Source organism: Nomascus leucogenys, chromosome 11, assembly GCF_006542625.1.
Source record: "Nomascus leucogenys isolate Asia chromosome 11, Asia_NLE_v1, whole genome shotgun sequence".
Classification (NCBI taxonomy): Eukaryota; Metazoa; Chordata; class Mammalia; order Primates; family Hylobatidae; genus Nomascus; species Nomascus leucogenys.
Genome location: NC_044391.1, coordinates 72,807,257 through 72,828,254, shown reverse-complemented (window position 1 = coordinate 72,828,254; position 20,998 = coordinate 72,807,257). Strand labels below are relative to the sequence as shown.

Sequence of the window (20,998 nt, the reverse complement as noted above, 5' to 3'; positions counted from 1 at the left end):
CCATGCCTACTGAAGCATAGATTGCTTCAGGTCCTCTCCTATGAGGCAGAGTTAGGAGACGGGCAGATACTTCAAAGTTATACACAATATGTAAAATTTTACTTTTATAGGCAGTACACATTTATTGTACATATCATTAACATAAAGTTGTTGATCTTGTGGTGTCTAGAATGCCAGGGAGAAGAATAAGGCATGGATTGTTTCTCAGCATCTACTGAAAACATTTTGTAACCTTACTAGTTTTTTTTTTTTTTTTTTTTTTGAGACAGAGTTTCACTATTGTTTCCCAGGCTGGTGTGCAATGGTGCGATCTCAGCTCACTGCAGCCTCTGCCTCCCAGGTTCAAGCAATTCTCCTGCCTCGGCCTCCCGAGTAGGTGGGATCATAGGCACACGCCATCATGCCCGGCTAATTTTTGTATTTTTAGTAGAGACAGGGTTTCACCATGTTGGCCAGGCTGGTCTCGAACTCCTGGCCTCAGGTGATCCACCAGCCTCAGCCTCCCAAAGTCCTGGGATTACAGGCATGAGCCACTGTGCCTGGCCCTTATTAATTTAATCTCAGTATTTGAAAGGCAAATAAATGAATGCCATTAGAAAGATATTTGCCTGTCTTAATATTATACTATACTTTACCTGGTTAACTTGATTCTGGAGAGATGTTAGGAGGCCTTCCCTTTGTTCATCTTGTCCCTTAAGGCAGGTAAGTACCAGTGAGAGGAAGGGTTGTTGACTCAAAAGAGACATACTACAAAGGAAGTAATAACAACAGATCTAGTTAGAAATAACGCATTACTTCCTCTGGCAACATTCATTTCTTTGCCTCACTATTAGATAAATAAGAGAGGTGGTAAACAGCCAAAGACTGCTTGAAACTTTAAATCATACCTCTACTTATGAGATTAAAAGCCACTGTAATGCTTCTAAATCACTTGGTATGCTCTAATTGCCCTCAAAGCCATTCTCAAACTAGCATCAATCCATACTGTATGTGAGCATGCTGGGCAGTGAGGGTAGAAGACAGTGAATTCATCTTCTACATCAATATGCAGAATTTTAAAATATACATCAGAAAGATTATCAATTTATACACAGGATAAAATTAAAAATTTTTAAAGTTCTCATATAAAACCCTTGTTTTAGAGTGGGAAAACAGGCCTATATGACTGTTGAGCTTGTTTTGGGGTTTGATTTTGTTTTTCAGCACATTTCCCAAGACCAAAAAGCAGGGTGTTAGTAGAGCTAATTTAGCAGCCAGGACTGAGGACTCCAAAAACAGTGTATTTGCTGGCGACCTCTAGTGTGCAGCTCCAACACAGCCCACAGGCTCCAGCATAGCCCGCAGCATCCACTGGTAGAGGGGTGTCAAGGCATTTGGTTAAAAATTCTGTTTTAAATTGGCATTTTAACAAAATGTCTTCAATTAGAGAACAATCAACAAATCATATTGACAAACAAAGCGCCATGTCGGAAAGAAAAATTTCTTAAAATGAGACCTAGGCCAAAATATTTCAATCAGCATCATCCTCCATGGGCAGAATAAAGAGCCCCTGACGTGGGAAGAGCGATCTTTCAAGTCTCTTCAATACCATCTGTCCTGCCTATGGGAAGTTAGGCAATGCACATACACTCACCTATTAGCAAATATGATTTGAAAATTAAAATTATGCCTTCTTGTTGGTTAATTAATCCTGGCCAACATGGTAAAACAACCAGATGTAAAATAAATACAGTACATACAATGCTGGGTCTCTACCCAAATGTACCGTAGTTAGGAGCACAAGCTCAGAAGCCAGACCTCCTGGATTTAAACCCAGGGGCTTTATGTCCTCCACTGTGTGTCCTGGAGCAACTCAAGTAACCTTTAAGTGCCTGTTTCAACATGATATAAAGAAGATAATGAGAGTACCTACCACATGATTGCTATGAGAATTTTAAAAGCTCACGTACACAGTGAGTTTTAGAGAGGAGTTGCCATTTTGTAAGCGGTCAATAAATGGTGGCTACTATAGTATTATTCATTAGCAGACAAGAAACCTATATGCTTAAAATTTTTTTTTTAATGGAAGAAATTATCAATTTTTTTCCTTTACTCCTAGGTTTCTTGGCATTTTCACATTAGGGTGAGGTTTCTTTCTTTCTCAGTAACACGGTTTTCAAATATAATTACTTGAAACCTTTTTCTTGGGCATAAAATAAATTAAAACATCAGTTGTGGTGGCCTATGAGTTTTAATGTCTAGTCTAGAACAGGAGCCCTAAATATTAAAAATATGAGCAACTAATTCAGACACCAACATGCCAGAATTATATATTTATTTTAAACATACATATCTAAGTAATAAAAAAATAGAAATAATTAAAAATAAAATACAGGGATCAGGTAGCTATCCAGATCTGATTCAGTTGGTCTAAAGCAGGTCTCAGAAATCACTGTTTTTAACAGTTCAGCAGTGATTTGGATATAAAGGCAGAATTGAGAACTAATGTATTAAGGATTATAACCTGAAACTTTTTAGGAATAAGACAGCCTTGCCTAACAGAATATTCCCAGTTCCATTTAAAAACTAAATTTCAGTGGACTGTGGGTACAATGACCACACAGGTTTACAGGAAGTGAGACTTTCTCAATTATTCTTTAAACTCTCACACAGACGCACATCTTCCAGCCACACCTTTTCTGTTTCTGTCTGTCCCTTTCCTTTTTGGAAGAAGAACCCAAGTGCTGTCCCTTCTCCAGCTCTTCCCCAGCAGCTTTCAGCACTCTTCCTTGCACAGAAGTTGGCAGCCTGGCGATGAGGGGGGCCACCAACCATACACCCCTGCGTTCGGAGGAACTAAAATCAGAAACAGGTGTTACACCAGAGAAAGCATCCTTTCCCCCGCTCTCAGTTATAACAGAAACTCCAAAGCAAAACTTTGATGTACGAGACACACAGACTGTTCTAAAATTTCTCTTTTATTTCTGTATTATCTTTCCTTTTTCCGAACACTAGGCATTTGCACGAGCTTTCCACCTAAGCTTACAGAAAGCAATAAAACATGCAGTTCTGGAAGGATATTGTAACTAAACTGATTTTAATGTTTTCCTATGACCCTCTCTGATTAAAAACAATCACTTTGTCCAACAAACAATATACTTTTCTGTCACAGTTACAATAAGAAATATTATATGTAAGCATACTAATAGCTAATTTTTAAGGTTTAAAATTCGCTAGTTATACTTTAAACCAAAATGATGAAACACAAATCAATCTGCCTTTCGTGATTAAATAATTACTTTAAGATTTTATATGCCTACTGGTTCTAATTCTGCACAAAAATTACCAGGATATATTTGTGCAAAATGATAAATTAATAAAAATGGTGGAAAGCATTTCCCATATAATGAATACCACGTAACACAGTAGACTAAGGGACACTGACAGCATGAACGAAACCTGAGTTCACCTGCAGTTTCAAGGTGGTTAGGCCTACTCAATCAAATATTCCAAATGCTATCATGCACCCCAGCTTTACTCATTAACTTATTAAAGTAACAATAATCGCCACTTACAAGTAACTATGTTCTTCACATTGCTGTGACTTAAAGAAGAAATCACTGTGCTACACAAAATTTACCATTACTTGTGAAAAATTCATGATGGATCAATAAAACAACAGACAACAATACCTTAGGAATGTCTTTATTCCATTCTGTCTCGTGCTACTTGTATCAGCACTTCCAATACTGTTTGGGTTGAATAGGCTCATGCCAGAATTAGAAGAATTATTTAGGTCTGCAGACTGCTGGAAGACCTCTATTGTTGCCTTTGCAATATTGTCCAGTAAGTTGTTCATTTCGGCCACAGAACCAGAGCCCTAGAGTTAGATATAAGAATACTGGCACATATGTGTATTCCTTTATCTTCAAACATCAACGTGTTTTTGCTTTTTATAAAATTTCATACAGAGATAAGCTTTCAATATAAACTCACAGGGTCCTTCAAGCACTGTTTGATCATTAGCTGGAGTTCTAACCAGGATTGCCTCAGTGTCCACTGCTCAAGATTCTGGGAAAAATGGAAAGAATTAAAACATTATGGGTATCGAATGTGTTAAAATACAGTAATTCCTTATAGTACTCCTTCTCTCAAGAAAGAGCAGAATAATCATACACAATAAAATAATTTACATGAGTCAAAAGGTTCCTAATCTTGTTGCATATATATTCAGTAGCAATACAAACCAATAAACAGAAACATTAATTATTAATTAGTTAATACTGTTCCTGACTCAGCTATGCACTGAAACTAAATAAGCATTTCTCCTTTCAAAATCTAGTTAACCAATCCCATTCCAAAATGATTTCAATATTTCTTTAATAATATATTTAACATAGCCCCTCTCTGAAGCATATTTCTCCCGTAAATACCACACTGATTTAAAATATCAATATTTGTTTGATGATCACGTACAATTTGCAGCATGTACATCCACCCAAAAATAAAGCATGTCAATTCCACAGAAAATGTGTGGGGAATAAAAATCAGAATTAATTGAAATCACGAATTAGCAAGGACAAAAAAAAGAGAGGAAGTAACTCTTTTTATTATTACAAAGAATTTATCAAATGACAGAAAAACAATCTGTATACGACTGACCTGAAGAATACGCTTAATGTGCTGTCTTTGCAGGTTGTCCCCCTCGGTACATTCTTTAATGCCATGAGGATAACAGATAAGCTGCAGTAATTTCTGTGCTTGCATATTTGAAAGCACAGGGTCCAATATAAGTTCTTTGTCTGTACATAATCTTTCAGGTTCTTTTAAGCAATGCTCTCCTACCCATTCCTAAAAATAATATGGCAATTAGATTGACAGGCACTGGCTTTCAGTATATATATATGCAATATGTACTAAATCCACAGTGCATAATTGAATAGAAAACTGACAGGAATTTTCCAATTTAAAAAATTACACTAAAAAGTAGGTAGAAAAATTTTTAAAAACAAAATTTCTAACATTTTGACTTCTAAAAAATACAAAGTAGAACCTTGCTTAAAAACATTTTTTAATGGGGAAAAAAACAAAAGACAATAAAGAGAATATTAGCATGTTTTTAACTGGAAAGTGAGGTCTTGCTCTAGGTACTATTTTGTGTCGGTTTTTTCTAACTTGCTATGTAATGATTCTATCAGATATACGTTCATCATAATTTTTATGGAATACATTGTACTATCTCACTGACTAGATACAACATAGTACAACAAATATTTAGAAAACGATCCTCCGTTTTGATACTATTATGAATAATGTTATTATAAATAAGTATTAGTGCACATCTCTTTTTTACACAATAATTTTCTTAGGGTAATTTCATAGAAGTGCAATTGCTGGGTCCAGTGTGAGTGGGGGGCTATAGATGCATGGGGTTAATGACCCTCTGAAGAGTTTCTACCAATTTAAACTCCTACTGCCTTTTCTTTACCATTTTTTTCAAAGGCAAATTATTATACTAAATAAAGTAAGAAATCATCAATAATAACAGAGCCCAATTTGAACCCAGATCTATTTCGGGTGAAGTCTGTTTTTTAACCACCATACCAGTGGCTCAATGCTGGTTGTCCACTAAAATTACCTGGGATCTTTATAAAATTCCATGCCCAGGGCCCACATCAGGCTAATTAAGTCAAACTCAGGTGGTTGCACCCAAATATCAGTAATTTTTTAGGCATCCAAATTGTTTTAAATGCCCCAGGTGATTCCAATATGCACTCACAGTTGGGAACCAACACACAATTGCCTCTCAATACTTATATGACTATGTAGCTATCTTTTACCATAGTTATAACATGCCTGTAAAATACAAAAACATGACCAAGTCGGTATGACATCTATAGCAAAGTACAAAACAATATATAAGGCATGCCACTTTTTTCTATAAGAGAACTTTTAAAAAAATATATGGGAGGGAGAATAAACCAAAAAATAATAAAGCTGGATCATCTGGTAAGAGGGATATGGGAGACACATCTCTGAGTATACTTTTTTGTATAGTTTCACTATTGAAAGTAAGCTATTCTAAAGACAGAGCTGGGGGCAAGAAAGGAATTTAAATAATGCAAAACCAAATGAACCTAGTTCTATTTCACATAAAGAACATACTCACAGGGATGGGAAAAGTTCAAATAATATTTTAAACCCTTAGAGAAAATGGAATTGTAAACAAATCTTCAACTCCTTTTAGGTAGGTTTGTTCTTCCTAGTGGTATGTGTGTAATCTATCTTTCCTTCTTTCTTTCTTTCTTTAGGTAGGTTTGTTCTTCCTAGTGGTATGTGTGTAATCTTTCTTTCTTTCTTTCCTTTCTCTTTCTTTCTTTCCCCTTCCTTCCTTCCTTTCCTTCCCTCCCTCCCTCCTTTCTTCTTTCTTCGTTTCCTTCCTTCCTTCTCTCTCTCTCTCTTTCTTTCTTTCTTTCTTTCTGATAGAGTCTTGCTCTCTTACCCAGGCTGGAGTGCTGTGGTGCAATTTCGGCTCACTGCAACCTCTGCCTCCCACTTTCAAGCGATTCTCATGCCTCAGCCTCCCAAGTAGCTGGGATAACAGGCATGTGCCACCACACCTGGCTAATTTTTGTATTTTTAGTAGAGATGGGGTTTCACCATGTTGGCCAGGCTGGTCTCAAACTCCTGGCCTCAAGTGATCCGCCTGCCTCAGCCTCCCAAAGTGCTGGGATTACAGGCTTGAGCCGCTGCGCCCTGGCCTAGTGTACATTTTTGATACTGTATTTCAATTAATCACTTTTTGACAAAGCACTGGATAGCACATTTAACATGCCCGGCCATGTGTAACATTTTAAAACTATTTCAGATGTATTATAGAATTTAACAAACAAGTAAACTGATGTTTTTGGGAATCAGCATTCTTACTAGGGAAGAAGGTGATACTAATATGAATTAGGGGAAAATACAGAACAACTTTGTGTGGTTGGATTGGAATTGAAGGTATCAGTAGGACCTCATAAATATATATATTTACATATATTTATGTGTATGGATATATTTTTCTTCCTAGCTTTGTCTGCAGACAGGTCGTAGAATTAATGATACTCCATAACCATGAGCATACATAATACCCAGATCTTGGTTTCTAAGTAACATTCTCTGCTAAATAGAACCAAGGGCTCCTTAGAGGAATAGTTGATTCCAAGCCCGGGGCAGAGAAAGTACAACATGGGCCAGAAACTATGAAAATACCATCTGTTTTTAAAATGTCAAATGATGTGAGAAACAGGATGAACAGATTCCTGCTGGACAAATCTGGGCCAGTCTGAACATGAAAATAACTAAGTACAGTATATTACAACCCATATGGATAAGAAATAGACAGGAGAGAGGAGGGCAGGCTCTTCCTTAAAATAGGACACAAACTGATATTATGAAGGGAGAGGAGGAGTTGGGGAAAAAAAAACCCACCATTTTGCAACCATCATAGTAAAGACTAGATTGGGCAAGAATGAAAACGAATGCTTATGAGGGGTGGGGGAGTTAGATGAGGAAAAGAAAATTTGCACTGTCTCAAAGTATCTCCTCAAAGATTGCTTACTGCAAAGGGAAAATTAGTAACTACACAGTGGGGAAATCTTGAAACTATACAATGGAAACATCTTAATCAAAATTAACATCACCCTTGAGGTGCAAATGGACATCACATGCCTTCAGACATGATTACCTGAAAGAACTCAAGATTACTTCTGTAGTATCCTGGTCAGGGATGCATAATCTGAAGCTAATCTACAGGAAACCTCAGACAAATCCAACAATACTGGGACAATTAACAAAATCGAACTGTGGCCTATAGATGAGAAAAAATTGCTGTACCAAAAGCTAAATTTTCTGATGTTTAATAGCCATATTTTGGTTATGTTATGAAATAATGCAATATTCAAAAGAATAAAATATACAATCTACTCTTAAATGAATGATTTAGAAAAAATAGGTATATGCACCCACATCTCCACATACAAATTACAAAGCACATGTAGCAAAATGCAAAAATTAGTAAATCTGTGTAAAGGATGGACACGAGTTTTTTAAAAATAATTCTTGCAACTTTTCAGCAAACTTAAAATTATTTCAAAATAAAGTGAGAAAGAAAAAAAAGGCCCACCTATGCACAAGTTTCCTATAAGTGTAAGTAGCTCTCTCCAAAAGAAGAGTTACGTATTCAAAGTAAAAGGCAAATTAAATTAGAATACCTGTTGACAGATAGTCCTCAGTACGTATCTAGCGTATTCTCTTAAATTGGCAGTTTCTATGGAAATGCTTTTCCCACAGGATTTTGGATTTTGTGAGGCAGTCCAGATATCATCAGCATTCCCATCACATCGCAAACCTCTCATGGTGAAGTCATCATTCTTTAAAGAGCTGACACTGCTATTGCCAATTTTGGCATCTCCTAAGTAATAGAATCACAAAAGCAAAATCACAGAAGTTCAAAATATTGCCAAATAATTGAGGAGCAAATAAGGATAGCTTTCAGGGATTTAAAATATGTGAATAATATTATTATTGAATAGCCAGTTGTTCAGGAATAGAGAGAATGGATCAGGAGAATAAATGCATGAACCCAGAGAAGTTTCTATCAGAAATGGAGAAAAAGCAAGTTCAAGACTCGGTCCTTATTTTGTTTGTATAATTATAGTTTCACCAAACTTGGAGAGGCCATTATGAATCACACTAAATAATCACAGAACATTGGTTTCACCAATATTTCAAGCACGAATGTATTCAAATTCATTTGACTTATAGACAAGGAAAAAATGGGTTACTCACCCTTCTAGATGTCCCTTTTCCATTTCTTCTCTTACAATGACTTATTTTCTATCCATAGGTCAAGAGAAAAGTTTTGCCTTAGCCCACCTTACTATCAACTTCTTGACAAGAGAGATTTATTTCCCTGGGAATGGAAAAGGGCAATGCATACTAAGGAAGCCCTGAAAAGTAGGGCATTCATTGAATAACCCCTGTTTTTTTTACCTTCCTCTCTGTAACATACAAATTAGAAAACCTTACCTGATAAATATTTAGTATACTTAGTGAAATGAAGCTAAGGAAAGTGTTTTCTTCATAACAAAGTTCTGGGAAAGAAACTAAACAGAATGTCTGAATAGCTAGAAATAAGAAATCTCTAGCCATGAGAGACAAATAACTATCATATTTTAAAAGTGAGTGAGTAATAAAAATTCAAAATAAGGATTGCTAAATGACAACACAGCCTTCAAACTTTTGCCTGTTTACTCACAGGATCATAGGCCTTGACAAGAAAATTTCCTGGAACCAATAAATGCTTTTACAGTAGGCCTTCACTGCTTGCAGCAAGTGGGCAAAACAATGCCCAAGTTAATGGAAAAAGCCTTTTAAAACCCACAAGTCAACCACGAAAAAGTTTTGACTTTGCTGAAAAAAATGGCTTAATGAGTATTTCCTAACAAAATCTTAAGCAGAAGAGAGGAATAAATAATGTATTTCAATTTATCAATATATAATCATGTTTCTCATTAAAATACAAACACAAAGAATACCAACTTCACTTTACCCACAGGATTTCATTTAATAGATCACTTCAGGAGCTGAAAGAAAAGACTAAATTCTACAAGTACCAAAATGTAGTATGCTTTCACTACCATTAGGTGATGTAAACAACTACCTCTATACCTTGAGTTATATTGTAGAAATTAAAAACCAAATTTGATATAACAGTCCCATCTCCCTAACTCAAAATATATCCTGGTGGATAGGAATTGAGAGTTGGTTAGAGCATGGTAGGGTGGATAAATTAGAGCTTCTGCAAATAAAGAAAAGAGAAGAAAGGAAAAGAAAGAGAAAAAACAGTATCTGCTAGCCCCATATTAGGAGATCCTCATTTAGTTTAGATGTTAGGATAACAGAGAAGGTATGAGAGTCTGTGCCAGGCCTTCTGCAATTGCATCGACAATAGAAAACATTGAGCGTTCAGTGCCCACCTGGCTCAAAGCTCTGCTGACGTTAAACTGACCTGATCCTGACTTATTAGACCCAGGGAATCCTCCAAATTATGTGGATGAAGAGGTGGGCAAATTTCACTTGAGATTAGACTAATCCTACAAATCATGGGGCCAGTGTCTAGAAGGTACTCATCTTGGTTTCTGCCATTAACATATTTGTCACTTATAGATTCACACTTCCAACATAATTTTATTGAAAACTGATTCTTTGCTAGTTTCTCTGATGAGCACTAGAAATACCACAGGTAAAAAAGCCAGTCCCTATCTCCATGGTCCCTACATTTATTAAGTAGAACCGACCAACTGACTTTCCCTTCAAATATGATCACAGTAGGGAAATTTTACTCACTGAAATGAGCACTTAATGTTGGCCGTATAAATCTATAAGCGCCTACACTCAGAGGAGGCTGTGGTCCTTGACGTGGCTCTACTTTCCCTTTTTACTACAAAATACACAGGCCCGTGTGTGTGTATCCTTTCTTAAGGTGAAGTTTTAATAGCTTGTTTTATGAAAATTCTGTTTTCCTTCCTCATCATCACCCAATAACATTTCCCAAGCAGGGCAAGATTATAGCCCAAAACATGTTATTTAGGACTCATCTAAAGCAATTCCTACCCACTCAGTAATTTCTGTTCTAATGAAGGGGAGCTACTTCTGAACATAAGAGTCAAGACCAAAAGAAGGTACCCAAAGTTGGAATTAGGCACTCTGACTTGAAGACTTCCTAATCATTCAAAGCTTTTATGATTTACAGAATAATGTTTTAATGTATTGCCCTGTAAATGAAGAGAAAAGGCAGTGCTATTATTCCAGGAAAATTCTTACAAATAAGGATGTAAAGAACATCTTGGACATTATGAATTAAATGAAAAAAAATTATTGTGAAACTTAATATTGATTTATCAATAATATCAACATCATTGCAACTATTGCCTGGGTCATCAAAAAACGAACTTAGAAGGAAATATACTCATTCAGGGTCATGATAGGAGCAGAAATACTAAGATTAAGACTCAGATTTTCTGGTGTTCTGCTCTTGAAACATCATCTGGATAAAATGTAAACGTTTAGTTAGATTATCAAGCATCCCTGTCTCTCACAAAGTGTGATTTCTGCCACCAAAGAAGGCAAAACAATCCTGTGGGTCTGAGACCTATTTTACATCAGAATGAGACATTATGCAACTAAAATACCATAAAAAATATTACATGTAAGTTCCCCCAGAGACGCTAGATAAGGGACGGAATCTTCAGAGTCTGATGTATTTGGTCTAGGAGAAACCACTAATTTTTCCAGGAGAATAAGCGATCAAACAATATCATGTTTCCAATAATATTACTAGATTTAAACCTGAAAATAAATTATTTTGCCTTCATTTCTGGTGATTAACCAAGAAGCTTAGGGTCAGAATAATCTTACCAAGCATCATAATTGCTTTTAAGACAGCAAACACGGCTCCCACTTCAATGCTGTTGTGAGCAGCGGCTAAGAGGTGTCTATCACAAGATGATCTTATTCCAGGGAAAGGTTTGCCTACAAAAACAACAAATCTTTAATAGTCTCATCACCATCATTAGTAATGTTTTGTAATTTTTTACAGGCAGTCAGTCTTTCATTGTTAGACTGTGGGTGCTTAATTGCCATTAGCTTGCTTCAATTGATGCTTCATGGATTCACTAAGAAACACGGCCAGTACTCCTCACTTATCCTTTTCATTTATTAAAACAATGTCGTTCCTCCTCAGAGAGCTACATCAACAAGATTAGTATGACCTTCACATATCTGTGTTGATTCTTACACAGACACACACCTATCTATATGGAAATAATCTTTAGGAACAGACTTCACCAACGCCCCTAAAATTCTTACTTTATTCCTTTTACTTAGTACAAGAATAAATGAGGGCCGAGTGTGGTGGCTCACGCCTGTAATCCCAGCACTTTGGGAGGCCAAGGCAGGTGGATCACAAGGTCAGGAATTCAAGAGCAGCCTGGCCAACACAGTGAAACCCCCATCTCTACTAAAAATACAAAAATTAGCCAGGCATGGTGGCACATGCCTATAGTCCCAGCTACTTGAGAGGCTGAGGCAAGAGAATTGCCTAAGCCCGGGAGGCAGAGGTTGCAGTGAGCTGAGATCACGCCACTGTACTCCAGCCTGGGTGACAGACTAAGACTGTCTTGAAAAAAATAAAATGAAATAAAATAAGTCACCATTGCCCTAAGCTGCTGTGATGTGGTTCAGAACCAACACACAGAGTACGTGAGAGGACCATGCTGCCCACCAGCATGGCTTGGCCTAAGAGCAGAGGTATTTTTATTGCTTATTAACTCTTGATTCGTATTTCTCAGTATATCCTGATATTACACGGATAAAAGGTGCTGACAGCCCTCTCAATGAATAGTATCATCTCACCCTTCATCACCCCCAGGGCATGCCCAAAAAATTAAGAAGGCAATTACAGAAAGGGACAGCCTATTTGGTCATGTTAGAAACTTTAGCTACCAATGAAAAGGTAATCAGATTTTTCAGCAGTCAGCTCACCCGTTGCCTGAGGTAAGAAGCAGGCCTGGGGAGCTCGGAAGAGATGAAGCAGGAGTCGGCATGTCATTCTCGCCCCAGGCTCGGCGTCCGCATCTCCACAAGCTAGGAAAGGGGGATTGGAAAAGCAAGTTTTCTAACACACTTGGGAACAAATCCTTCAGGTTTCCTATTAAGCTCAATTTCCTGGAATAATTTAAATAAATTCTCCTTAAGAAAATAAGGCCCTGGCTATTTTTCTGAGAAATCTTAGTGCTTCCTTAAAACAGACTGTAACATAGCAGTTTCCCACCTTTTCCATGGTGATCCATGTTAATTTGTATAAAGTAACTATTACAATTCTACCATGTCTACCTTGATACTACACCACTTCCCAATATACATACCCTCAAATACTCCTTTCCCTGTCTTGTAATGTTAGAAACCACTCCATCAAGACAACAATCAAAGAGCAACTGATGTTCATGGATGCTGCCTTACCTGCTGCTAGAAGAGAGGGAAGTGCGACATGCTGCACGACGTCCTCCAGGGAAAAACACTGTCGTGCTATCAGAATAGCAATGAAAGTAGCTAATGAATCATGGAATGAAAGGTCACTCACCTTCAAGAAAAACATTGACAGGTTTTAATACCTAACAACCTTGTAAGGAGTATCTAAGATTAATAACTAAGAGAATGTAGGCAATACCAATAAGATCTCAAATCCCAACATGAACCAGCAGAGGGAAATGGTAACATACCATGATGATTATCCTCTAGGCCTATTTCTATTTTATAAAACAACGAATGAGGTTTACCCACATTCCAATGCTGTAAGAAAATATTGAGCTTTGACTTGCATACATGCAAATGAAAAACAAAACAACAAAAATGCAAAATCAGGAAACCACTACAAGATGTAACATCATTAAAACATTTTGACAGAGTACAACAAGATATACCATTTAAGAGTCAGATAATTAGAAGGCAGGGAAAAACCAGGAGGCTCCACCTAGTTGAAAAAAAAGCCTCACTAAGGTTTTGGAGTTCCTTTCAGTGATAACTACTAAGGATTCTTTAATGATTAAACTCGTTTTAAAAACAACTCTGGAAGTTTCCAATTGACTCTTAAATTTAAAAAGAAGAAAAAGAGACAGAGGGGGAAATTAATTCAGTCACAGTGAAATCTTTACCTTTCCAGATCTCACGTGACCTTGGCAGAAAATAAGAAAAACAACTACAGTGGCAATCTTCATACTGATTCGTACCATATGCCAAGGACTATGGTTAACTTGCAAAAATCACCTTATTTATTGGCACACCACCATAAGGTTCACGCTGTTATTAATTCCAATTTTTTAGATGAGGAATTGAAGCAGAAGGTAAAGTGTAATTTAAAAAAACAACTAAGAGACTAAGAAACTACATTAAAGATAAAAATTTAAGTCTCTTCTGTCCAGAAAAGCAGGCCACATCTATGAATTTTATATACATAAATTCTTAAGTCTTCATATAATGAAGATACAGAGATAGGATTATCCAACCAGTCCTGATTAGCAGAATTCAGAAGTAAACCTTCAACTGAGAGGCAGGTGTAAAAATGTATAAAGAACTATGCATAAGAGATACTAATGTACGACAAAGACTACTCCAATAAGTGGCAACAGGAGAAGTAAAGAATCAAGACAGATTTTTAAAGAAATATACACATCATGGATGCAACATGATATCCAAGGAAGTCAGTGATATATAAGAGGGGTATCTTTTCATCATCTTCCAGGCATTAATTGCCAAAAAACACTGGACATCCTCGGAATCTAGACCTGGACATTCTTATGTAACCCAACAAAGCCTTCATTTGTATACTAGGCCTTGCACTTAAAAATATCACAGCGGCTCTCTTCGGAATGTGAACTGCTTTAGTTAGATTATGTCCCATGCTATGAGGAATCCAGGGCAGTTGGTAAAAAGAAAAAACAGCTCTGAAGAGACTATCCATATGGAAGAAATCTCAACTAAATGGAAATTCCAGGAAACAAAGAAATTCTTGGCCCCTCTGCTACAGAGTAAACTATGCATTTTATTTATTTCTATTTTTTTCATGTATTTAATCCCTGGCAATGTCATTGTGGTTTATTGCTTTTGGACAGAGAAAGAAAAAATATTTTATAACATTTCAGTTGAATCAATTAAATAAAAGCCAAAAGCAAAAAGATTACCCACCAACTAAATATTTAATTGCACAGTTCAATTTTTAAATGAAAAAGAAAACTTACATCTACAGTGCAAAGTACATCATTAAACCCCCACACGTGATTTGAAGAACAACAAAGAGCCTTCAGAACCCCCAGCCATTCTGAACTAAGAACAGTGCAGCAAGCCGTAAGCTCAGAGGAGAAATTGGCTATGTCGTTAATCCTAGAAAAGAAAAAGAAAGCACAGAAAGTAACCTTGTACAAAAGAGAAATACTCACCTGTGATATACTTAATTAACATATATTTCACTAACATCAAACAAGTCATTTTCTTAGATTCACAGATAAAATACTCATTTGTCAAATAACTTAGTAGAATCTTGAGAAGATAAAAATGGCTTCAAATATTTTTGACAATGCTGTTAAGCAACAAACAATAATCAGTACATATACGAATTAGAATATTTTTAGTTTCGTGAATAAATCTGAGCTACGATTTACATTTTTAAGGGCATCAAAAAATTTATAGACACTATGTAATTTAGGTGGACCCAAATATGGTTTTTTTCAAAACACAGGCATTTTTATTTATATCTTTATTATATGTTTTTGAAAATAAATCATGTAATTGTTGGCCATATTGAAAACATCTCATGCCAGAGTAATAAATAAGAAAGCACGGTCTCTCAGGTTAAGGAAATTAAAAGATAGTGCAGAGGTAAATTAAGGAATAAAAGAAGATTTAGAAAAAGCAAATGATAGCCAAATGTGAGTCCAGACACTTACTAACGACATCAATTTCAAAGAAGCACCAAGGCAACAACTCTTTGGTTAATCATGAATTCCAGGGTAACCCATCTCACCTGCCAGCATCCTGATGGCCCATACATACATTCATGAGTGTATTGCAGACAAAGCTGTAGCGATTGGCCGCATTGTCACTGAGGATCTTGCCCAGCATTGAGTAGTTGATGCTGCGGGCTGAGGGATTCTCAATAAAATCCATCATGAAGTCTGGATCCCATCGCAAGTTCGAATTTGCAGGCATCACATTATTATATATGGTTTGCTTTACTTTTGAACAGGCACTACTGAGGTTATAAGAAAAAAAGTTAAAACAGAAAAATGAAACTAGAATAACTAGAAAACTATTTCACTTAAGGACATATTAAATGGCAGGAACTGTAATGCATTCCTAGAGAAGATTCACATTATGAGTTCTTAATTTGAACTTCTTACTAATTGGCGCTAATCAAAGTACTTTGGAATGTAGAAATTCCTCAATAAATAATTTCTAAATAGGTGGAAGAACAAAACAGAAATGAAGTATTTGGTTATAAATCTTAATTATTTCCTAAATATGGTCTACATTTTACATGCTTTAAAAATCAAAGAAATTACTTTGGCTTCCAACAACTGTGTCTTAACAGTTGTTGAAAAGTGTTATTACTTAAAACTAAAAAAGGATTCAATTACACATAAGAGTACTCTTAATTACATATCTTACAAAACTATTTCTCTGGTATAGTGTACGCAGTAGAAGTTCGTGTGCCAAGACTATTCTGGAGACTATGGCACAGCTGTGAAAAAGAAAGGCACATTCCTTGTCTTCAATGAACTTACATTCTAGTAAGGGGATATGGATAATACATAAATTCTATGAAAGTGAAATAACTATTATATCATTCATAAAAACTTATCATGTTGTATTTCTCAGAGGCATTAAGAGATTTTTAAAGACCCTGGTCTATCATATAAAAACAGTTCATGTTTCAGTGAGTTACGTCTGAATCAGATATAGACTATTAGAAGTATAAAAGGAATTAGAATCTATCTCCTCCAAACCTGCTCTGTGAATGAGACTGGCAGAAGGATTTGATATAAAATCTCAGATTCTATATAAACTTAGCCATTTGTGCTTACCTTCTGTAGGTAGCAAATCCATAAACAACATTCACCCTCTCTACTCAAAAGCTCTTTTATGCATCAGAAAGTCTGTTTTATAGATTAAGTTTTTGGCAGCAAAAGTATTTGTGGTTTGTGGTGACCTATGGCTTTTTTTTTAAACCCATATTGTTATATACTTGCATCAACGGCAGCCAGCAATGAGTCCCTCGAAGATGAAAAGTCATAAAGACTCTCTATTCTAAACTATTGCCACTGTCAACAGCTTTAAGAAAACAGAGATTGTTCGGTTCAATGTTTACCAAAATGTAGCTTCAGCTCTACTCCTTGAGAATCACCTTTGGGGTGTTTGTTAAAAATATAGAATCCCGGGCCTCCACTGTAGGTGTATAGAGTCTGTATGTGTAACAAGATCTCCCACATAAATCAAGTGCCAAATAATACTTGGGAAGCACTACTCTAACAAAGAGGACTAAAGTCATCTACTAAATGGCAGCAATTTCAATCTTCTACATTCTCTTTCTGTGTAGACAACTTATATTTTAAAAAATGTGTTGGCTGTCATTGAAGGATACAAGTTTGCAATTCAGAGTCATGACATTTTCAATTTCTTGAGGTTGATGTGAGAATTAAAGCTCTTGATGGAAATAACCCAGCACAGTGCTTGGCACACAGCAGTAGCTCAATCAGTGGTAGAGGTGACCAGTGTTGTATCTCCCCCAAATACTCCTCTCACACAACTGTGTCAATGGTGTTTCAGAAAAAAATACTCCTCTCACACAACTTTATGAATGGTGGTTCAGATAAAATTATTAAAGTTGTTTTATCAGTACACTGATAGAAATCTCTCTGTGTATCTAGCTTTTGTTTGCCTGTTTTTCTTAATCTCAAACTACAAATAGGTCTCTGACTTCAAGATATCCCAAGAAAGTTGTATTTCTCTTTCATTTTTTTAAATAGAGGAAACTTTAGACAGTGCCAATCACTATGATGTGCCACTCTGCTGACCCCTAAGTAATTTCTCTATTCACTGTGTGCTGGTACCGTAAATTTCCGCACACCCCACGCCCAGCGCATGTTACTTGAATTACCTCATTTAACCTATCTGCACCACACTGCAGGAGTATTAAGGGTCAAATAGGCTATTGGGGCTGTCTGAGGAAGTTCACTATTAAAAAAAGGGCTGCTGTAAGAACTAAATCATGTAAGAGAAAGCTCTTTGAAAAATGTAAGCTGAAATGGAAAGCTCTATGTAAAGTAAGAGAAGAATGTAAGTATTTTCAAATTGTGACACAATTTCTGTGGAAAGATATTTCCTAAGACCCACTCAAATATTTCACAAAGGATTATTTTGAAACCTAACCCAATTCATATTTTCACTTTATTAATACCATTAAAAATATGAATTGTCTTAGATATAACTATCATTCAACAGATTTTTTTTTTCAGTGCCTACTAAGAGCAACATACTTTTCAAGACACTGGGATATAGCAGCGAAAAAAATAGAAAAAGCTTCTGCTGTCATTAAGCATACATTCTAAGGAGGAGCCAGACCATAAATAAATATAGAATCTATAGCAGGGGTAGCAAGTGCTGAGGCTCAGAATGATGACATGGGGGTGCTATTTAAAATGGTGTGCTCAGGGAGGCAGTCGTGAGTGAAGTGTGGGAGTGGGGCACACAGGTAACTGAGGACAAGTATCACAAGCAACGTAAGATAAAGTGCAAAAGCCCTACTGTGGGTTGTTCTTAGAGTGTTTGATCAGTAAAGAGGTCTGTGTGGCCACAATAAACAGACGGAAAGGGATGAAAGAGAAGATGGGACCCTGCAGATCCTGAAGGCTAGGTAGGGATGGTGAATTTTATTCTGAGTGGGTGAAAAATCACTGAAAGCCTGTGAATCATTCATATATTAAAAGGATCACTTTAGTGGATATGTTGAAAATGTGTTTTAAAGTTAAGGGTGCAAGCAAGGAAACCAGTTAGAAGAGTTCCGCAATGGTCCAAGCAAGAGGTATCCACAGTGGTAAAGAGAGGGTGAAGAATGGGCAGGTTCTAGAGATGCTTGGAAGGCAGAGATCACAGAATTTACAAACAAACCGGATATGAGGTATGACAAAGGAAAAAAAACGGTAGTTGAACATCCTTTCCCTACCTCCTTCTGGATTCCAAATTTGTTTTGTTAGCTATTACCTTCTACCACTCTCCTGCTACCCATCTATAGTTAATAATTGTCCTCAAAATAACATTAAATAAGCATTTACTTTCCAGCCCTAGTGCTGCCTGTGGGGGTAGCAAGGGCTAAGATGCAACGAATGACAGGAAGTTGGGGATGCTATTTGAAGTAGGAATGGCCATGGAAGCAGAAAGACAAACGGAGTGAAGAAGTCAGCATGCAAATAGCTCTGAAAGAATGTTCTGAGTGGGGTGATTCCAAGAGCAAAGCACAGAATATTGTCTCTCACACTTACAGTAATTTGTAATAAAAGGTTATAGCTACAGCAAGAAATAATTCAGTATGAATTCAGGATAAGAGTATTAAGAAAATAAAAATATTTATAAAAATACAATTTTCTGGACTCATTAAACAATAAAATATTCCTTCAGCAATAAGATGTATTGACAGGAATCAAATACTACTATCATTATCGGGTCATGAATTTTAAGTCTAAGATAGCAAGTAGGTTAACTGCAGAATTTACAGTACCTTTTTATGATTAATTCAGTTCTATTTTTTTCATACCAAGAAACATTAGATAGCATTTATCAAGCTGAACCTGAATCTAATACAATCTGTAATAGAAACCAGGTTTCCTACTTTTAATGCACATTGATTTAATGCTATTCAGTGAGGGTACTGGTCATTTTAAAAAAACTCATTAACACATGAAAAAGTTATCTGCTAAACAGCAAAATTGTTTTTGTGAAAAAAGAGGAAAAGTAAACAGTCTGAAAAAGTTCTAGAAAAGTGAATGGGGATATAGAACCTTCTATGAGTCACTAGGAAATAAAAAATGAAACACTGTAATGTCCAAAGGATATTAAAGCTAATCCAAGTAATGCAAAAAGTCAGCTCAGAAAAGGTAGATATCAAAATCAAGAGGGATACAAATAAAGCAAAATACAAAGAGCTGCCTCATTGATCTATTAGATTTATAATCCAAATTGAATTTTAAACTTAAAACAGAAAGATATATCAAATAATCATTACTTCAGGAGGACTTACTTAAAATGCACTGTCTGTACAACATACAGAGAATGTAAAATCTTAAGAAATACTTTATTTATTGAAGAAATAAAATCAGACCTAACATCATTTCAATATTGGAAAAAAAAACCCCTATGATCACACATTTATATTGCATAATAGACTATCATGTATTGTCCCTGTTTAATATTCAGTTTAAACAAATCATGAGTATATCAAAATTACTGCCTAATAGATACAATTGCAATTAGCTTTCATTATTCAAAAGGATGACAATATTGTCAGGGTCACTAACAAACACAGGCATGATCCTATTTCTGTCCTTTCGAGTCTCTTCTACTCACCTGAAGAGGTCTCCAAATTTACTTCTGAGGTGGCTACATGACACATAGAGATCATAGAGGTAGGCTAAGATGCATCTTTCAGGGGAAGAGCATTCTGAGGGGTTTACGACATGCTTGACCACACCACACAACCTGAGGAGAAAAATACACCAAGAAATGAGACACAGATTTGCTACCATATGGGTTATCATTTGACTCTTCTGGAGTGAAAATATGTATTACTTGGGTAAGAAAAAAGATATCAGATTGTTGAAACTAATAAATAGAATAGTAAATAACTCAGTACAATATAATTTTTCTATTATGACACTGAAATAGATTTTTAAAAAACTTAAGAAATGTCACTGATGACAAGAAACAAAGCAATGAAAGAAATTCCTTCATAAAGAAGGTACGTATAGAAGAATCCACCAATTAAGTTGCTGTGACTGAGAAACAAAAGGAAAACTGTTGTAGAAAGCCCCTGCCTCCTCAGATTCACAAACTCAGTCAGTGTGCAAAGATTCCCAAGTTTTCTCCTTTGTAAAGGAGCAATTCTTCAAAGCAGTCAATCTGGGAAACCCATTTTCAAGTGCACAAGCAGTTCATGGTTTGGAGTCACATTCCCCTTATGCATGTATACATTCCCCTATGTATACAAACTAGAAATAAATTTATTTTAGTTTATCTTATATAAGAAGATAAAGCCCCTTCTGTTTTGTGATATTCTGTATAACTCCTGTAGTTATAGGCCTCTTTGTCCATAGTTCATACAACACAGAGGTCCATACACCACAGATGTAAACACTCGTGGTCCATTCAC

At 36.1% G+C, this 20,998-nt stretch overlaps 2 protein-coding genes across 7 annotated transcripts in view; one reads left to right on the top strand and one right to left on the bottom strand.

Annotated features, from left to right (window-relative positions):
• The window catches only part of MED12L (mediator complex subunit 12L), a 334,555-nt gene that overhangs the window by 55,705 nt on the left and 257,852 nt on the right, over positions 1 to 20,998 (bottom strand). For all 6 annotated transcript variants that reach the window (XM_030822722.1, XM_030822724.1, XM_030822727.1 and 3 more), the window contains exons 21-32: positions 20,197 to 20,328; positions 15,602 to 15,829; positions 14,820 to 14,961; positions 13,045 to 13,165; positions 12,568 to 12,669; positions 11,443 to 11,556; positions 8,235 to 8,434; positions 4,642 to 4,830; positions 3,976 to 4,050; positions 3,672 to 3,859; positions 2,674 to 2,835; positions 636 to 747 (exon numbers count right to left, since the gene is read on the bottom strand). In XM_030822722.1, coding sequence (XP_030678582.1) covers positions 636 to 747; positions 2,674 to 2,835; positions 3,672 to 3,859; positions 3,976 to 4,050; positions 4,642 to 4,830; positions 8,235 to 8,434; positions 11,443 to 11,556; positions 12,568 to 12,669; positions 13,045 to 13,165; positions 14,820 to 14,961; positions 15,602 to 15,829; positions 20,197 to 20,328 — 1,765 coding nt within the window. The remainder of the gene's footprint in view (positions 1 to 635; positions 748 to 2,673; positions 2,836 to 3,671; positions 3,860 to 3,975; positions 4,051 to 4,641; positions 4,831 to 8,234; positions 8,435 to 11,442; positions 11,557 to 12,567; positions 12,670 to 13,044; positions 13,166 to 14,819; positions 14,962 to 15,601; positions 15,830 to 20,196; positions 20,329 to 20,998) is intronic.
• P2RY12 (purinergic receptor P2Y12) overlaps positions 1 to 20,998 on the top strand; it is a 47,207-nt gene that overhangs the window by 3,974 nt on the left and 22,235 nt on the right. The gene's annotated exons all lie outside the window — the stretch shown is intronic.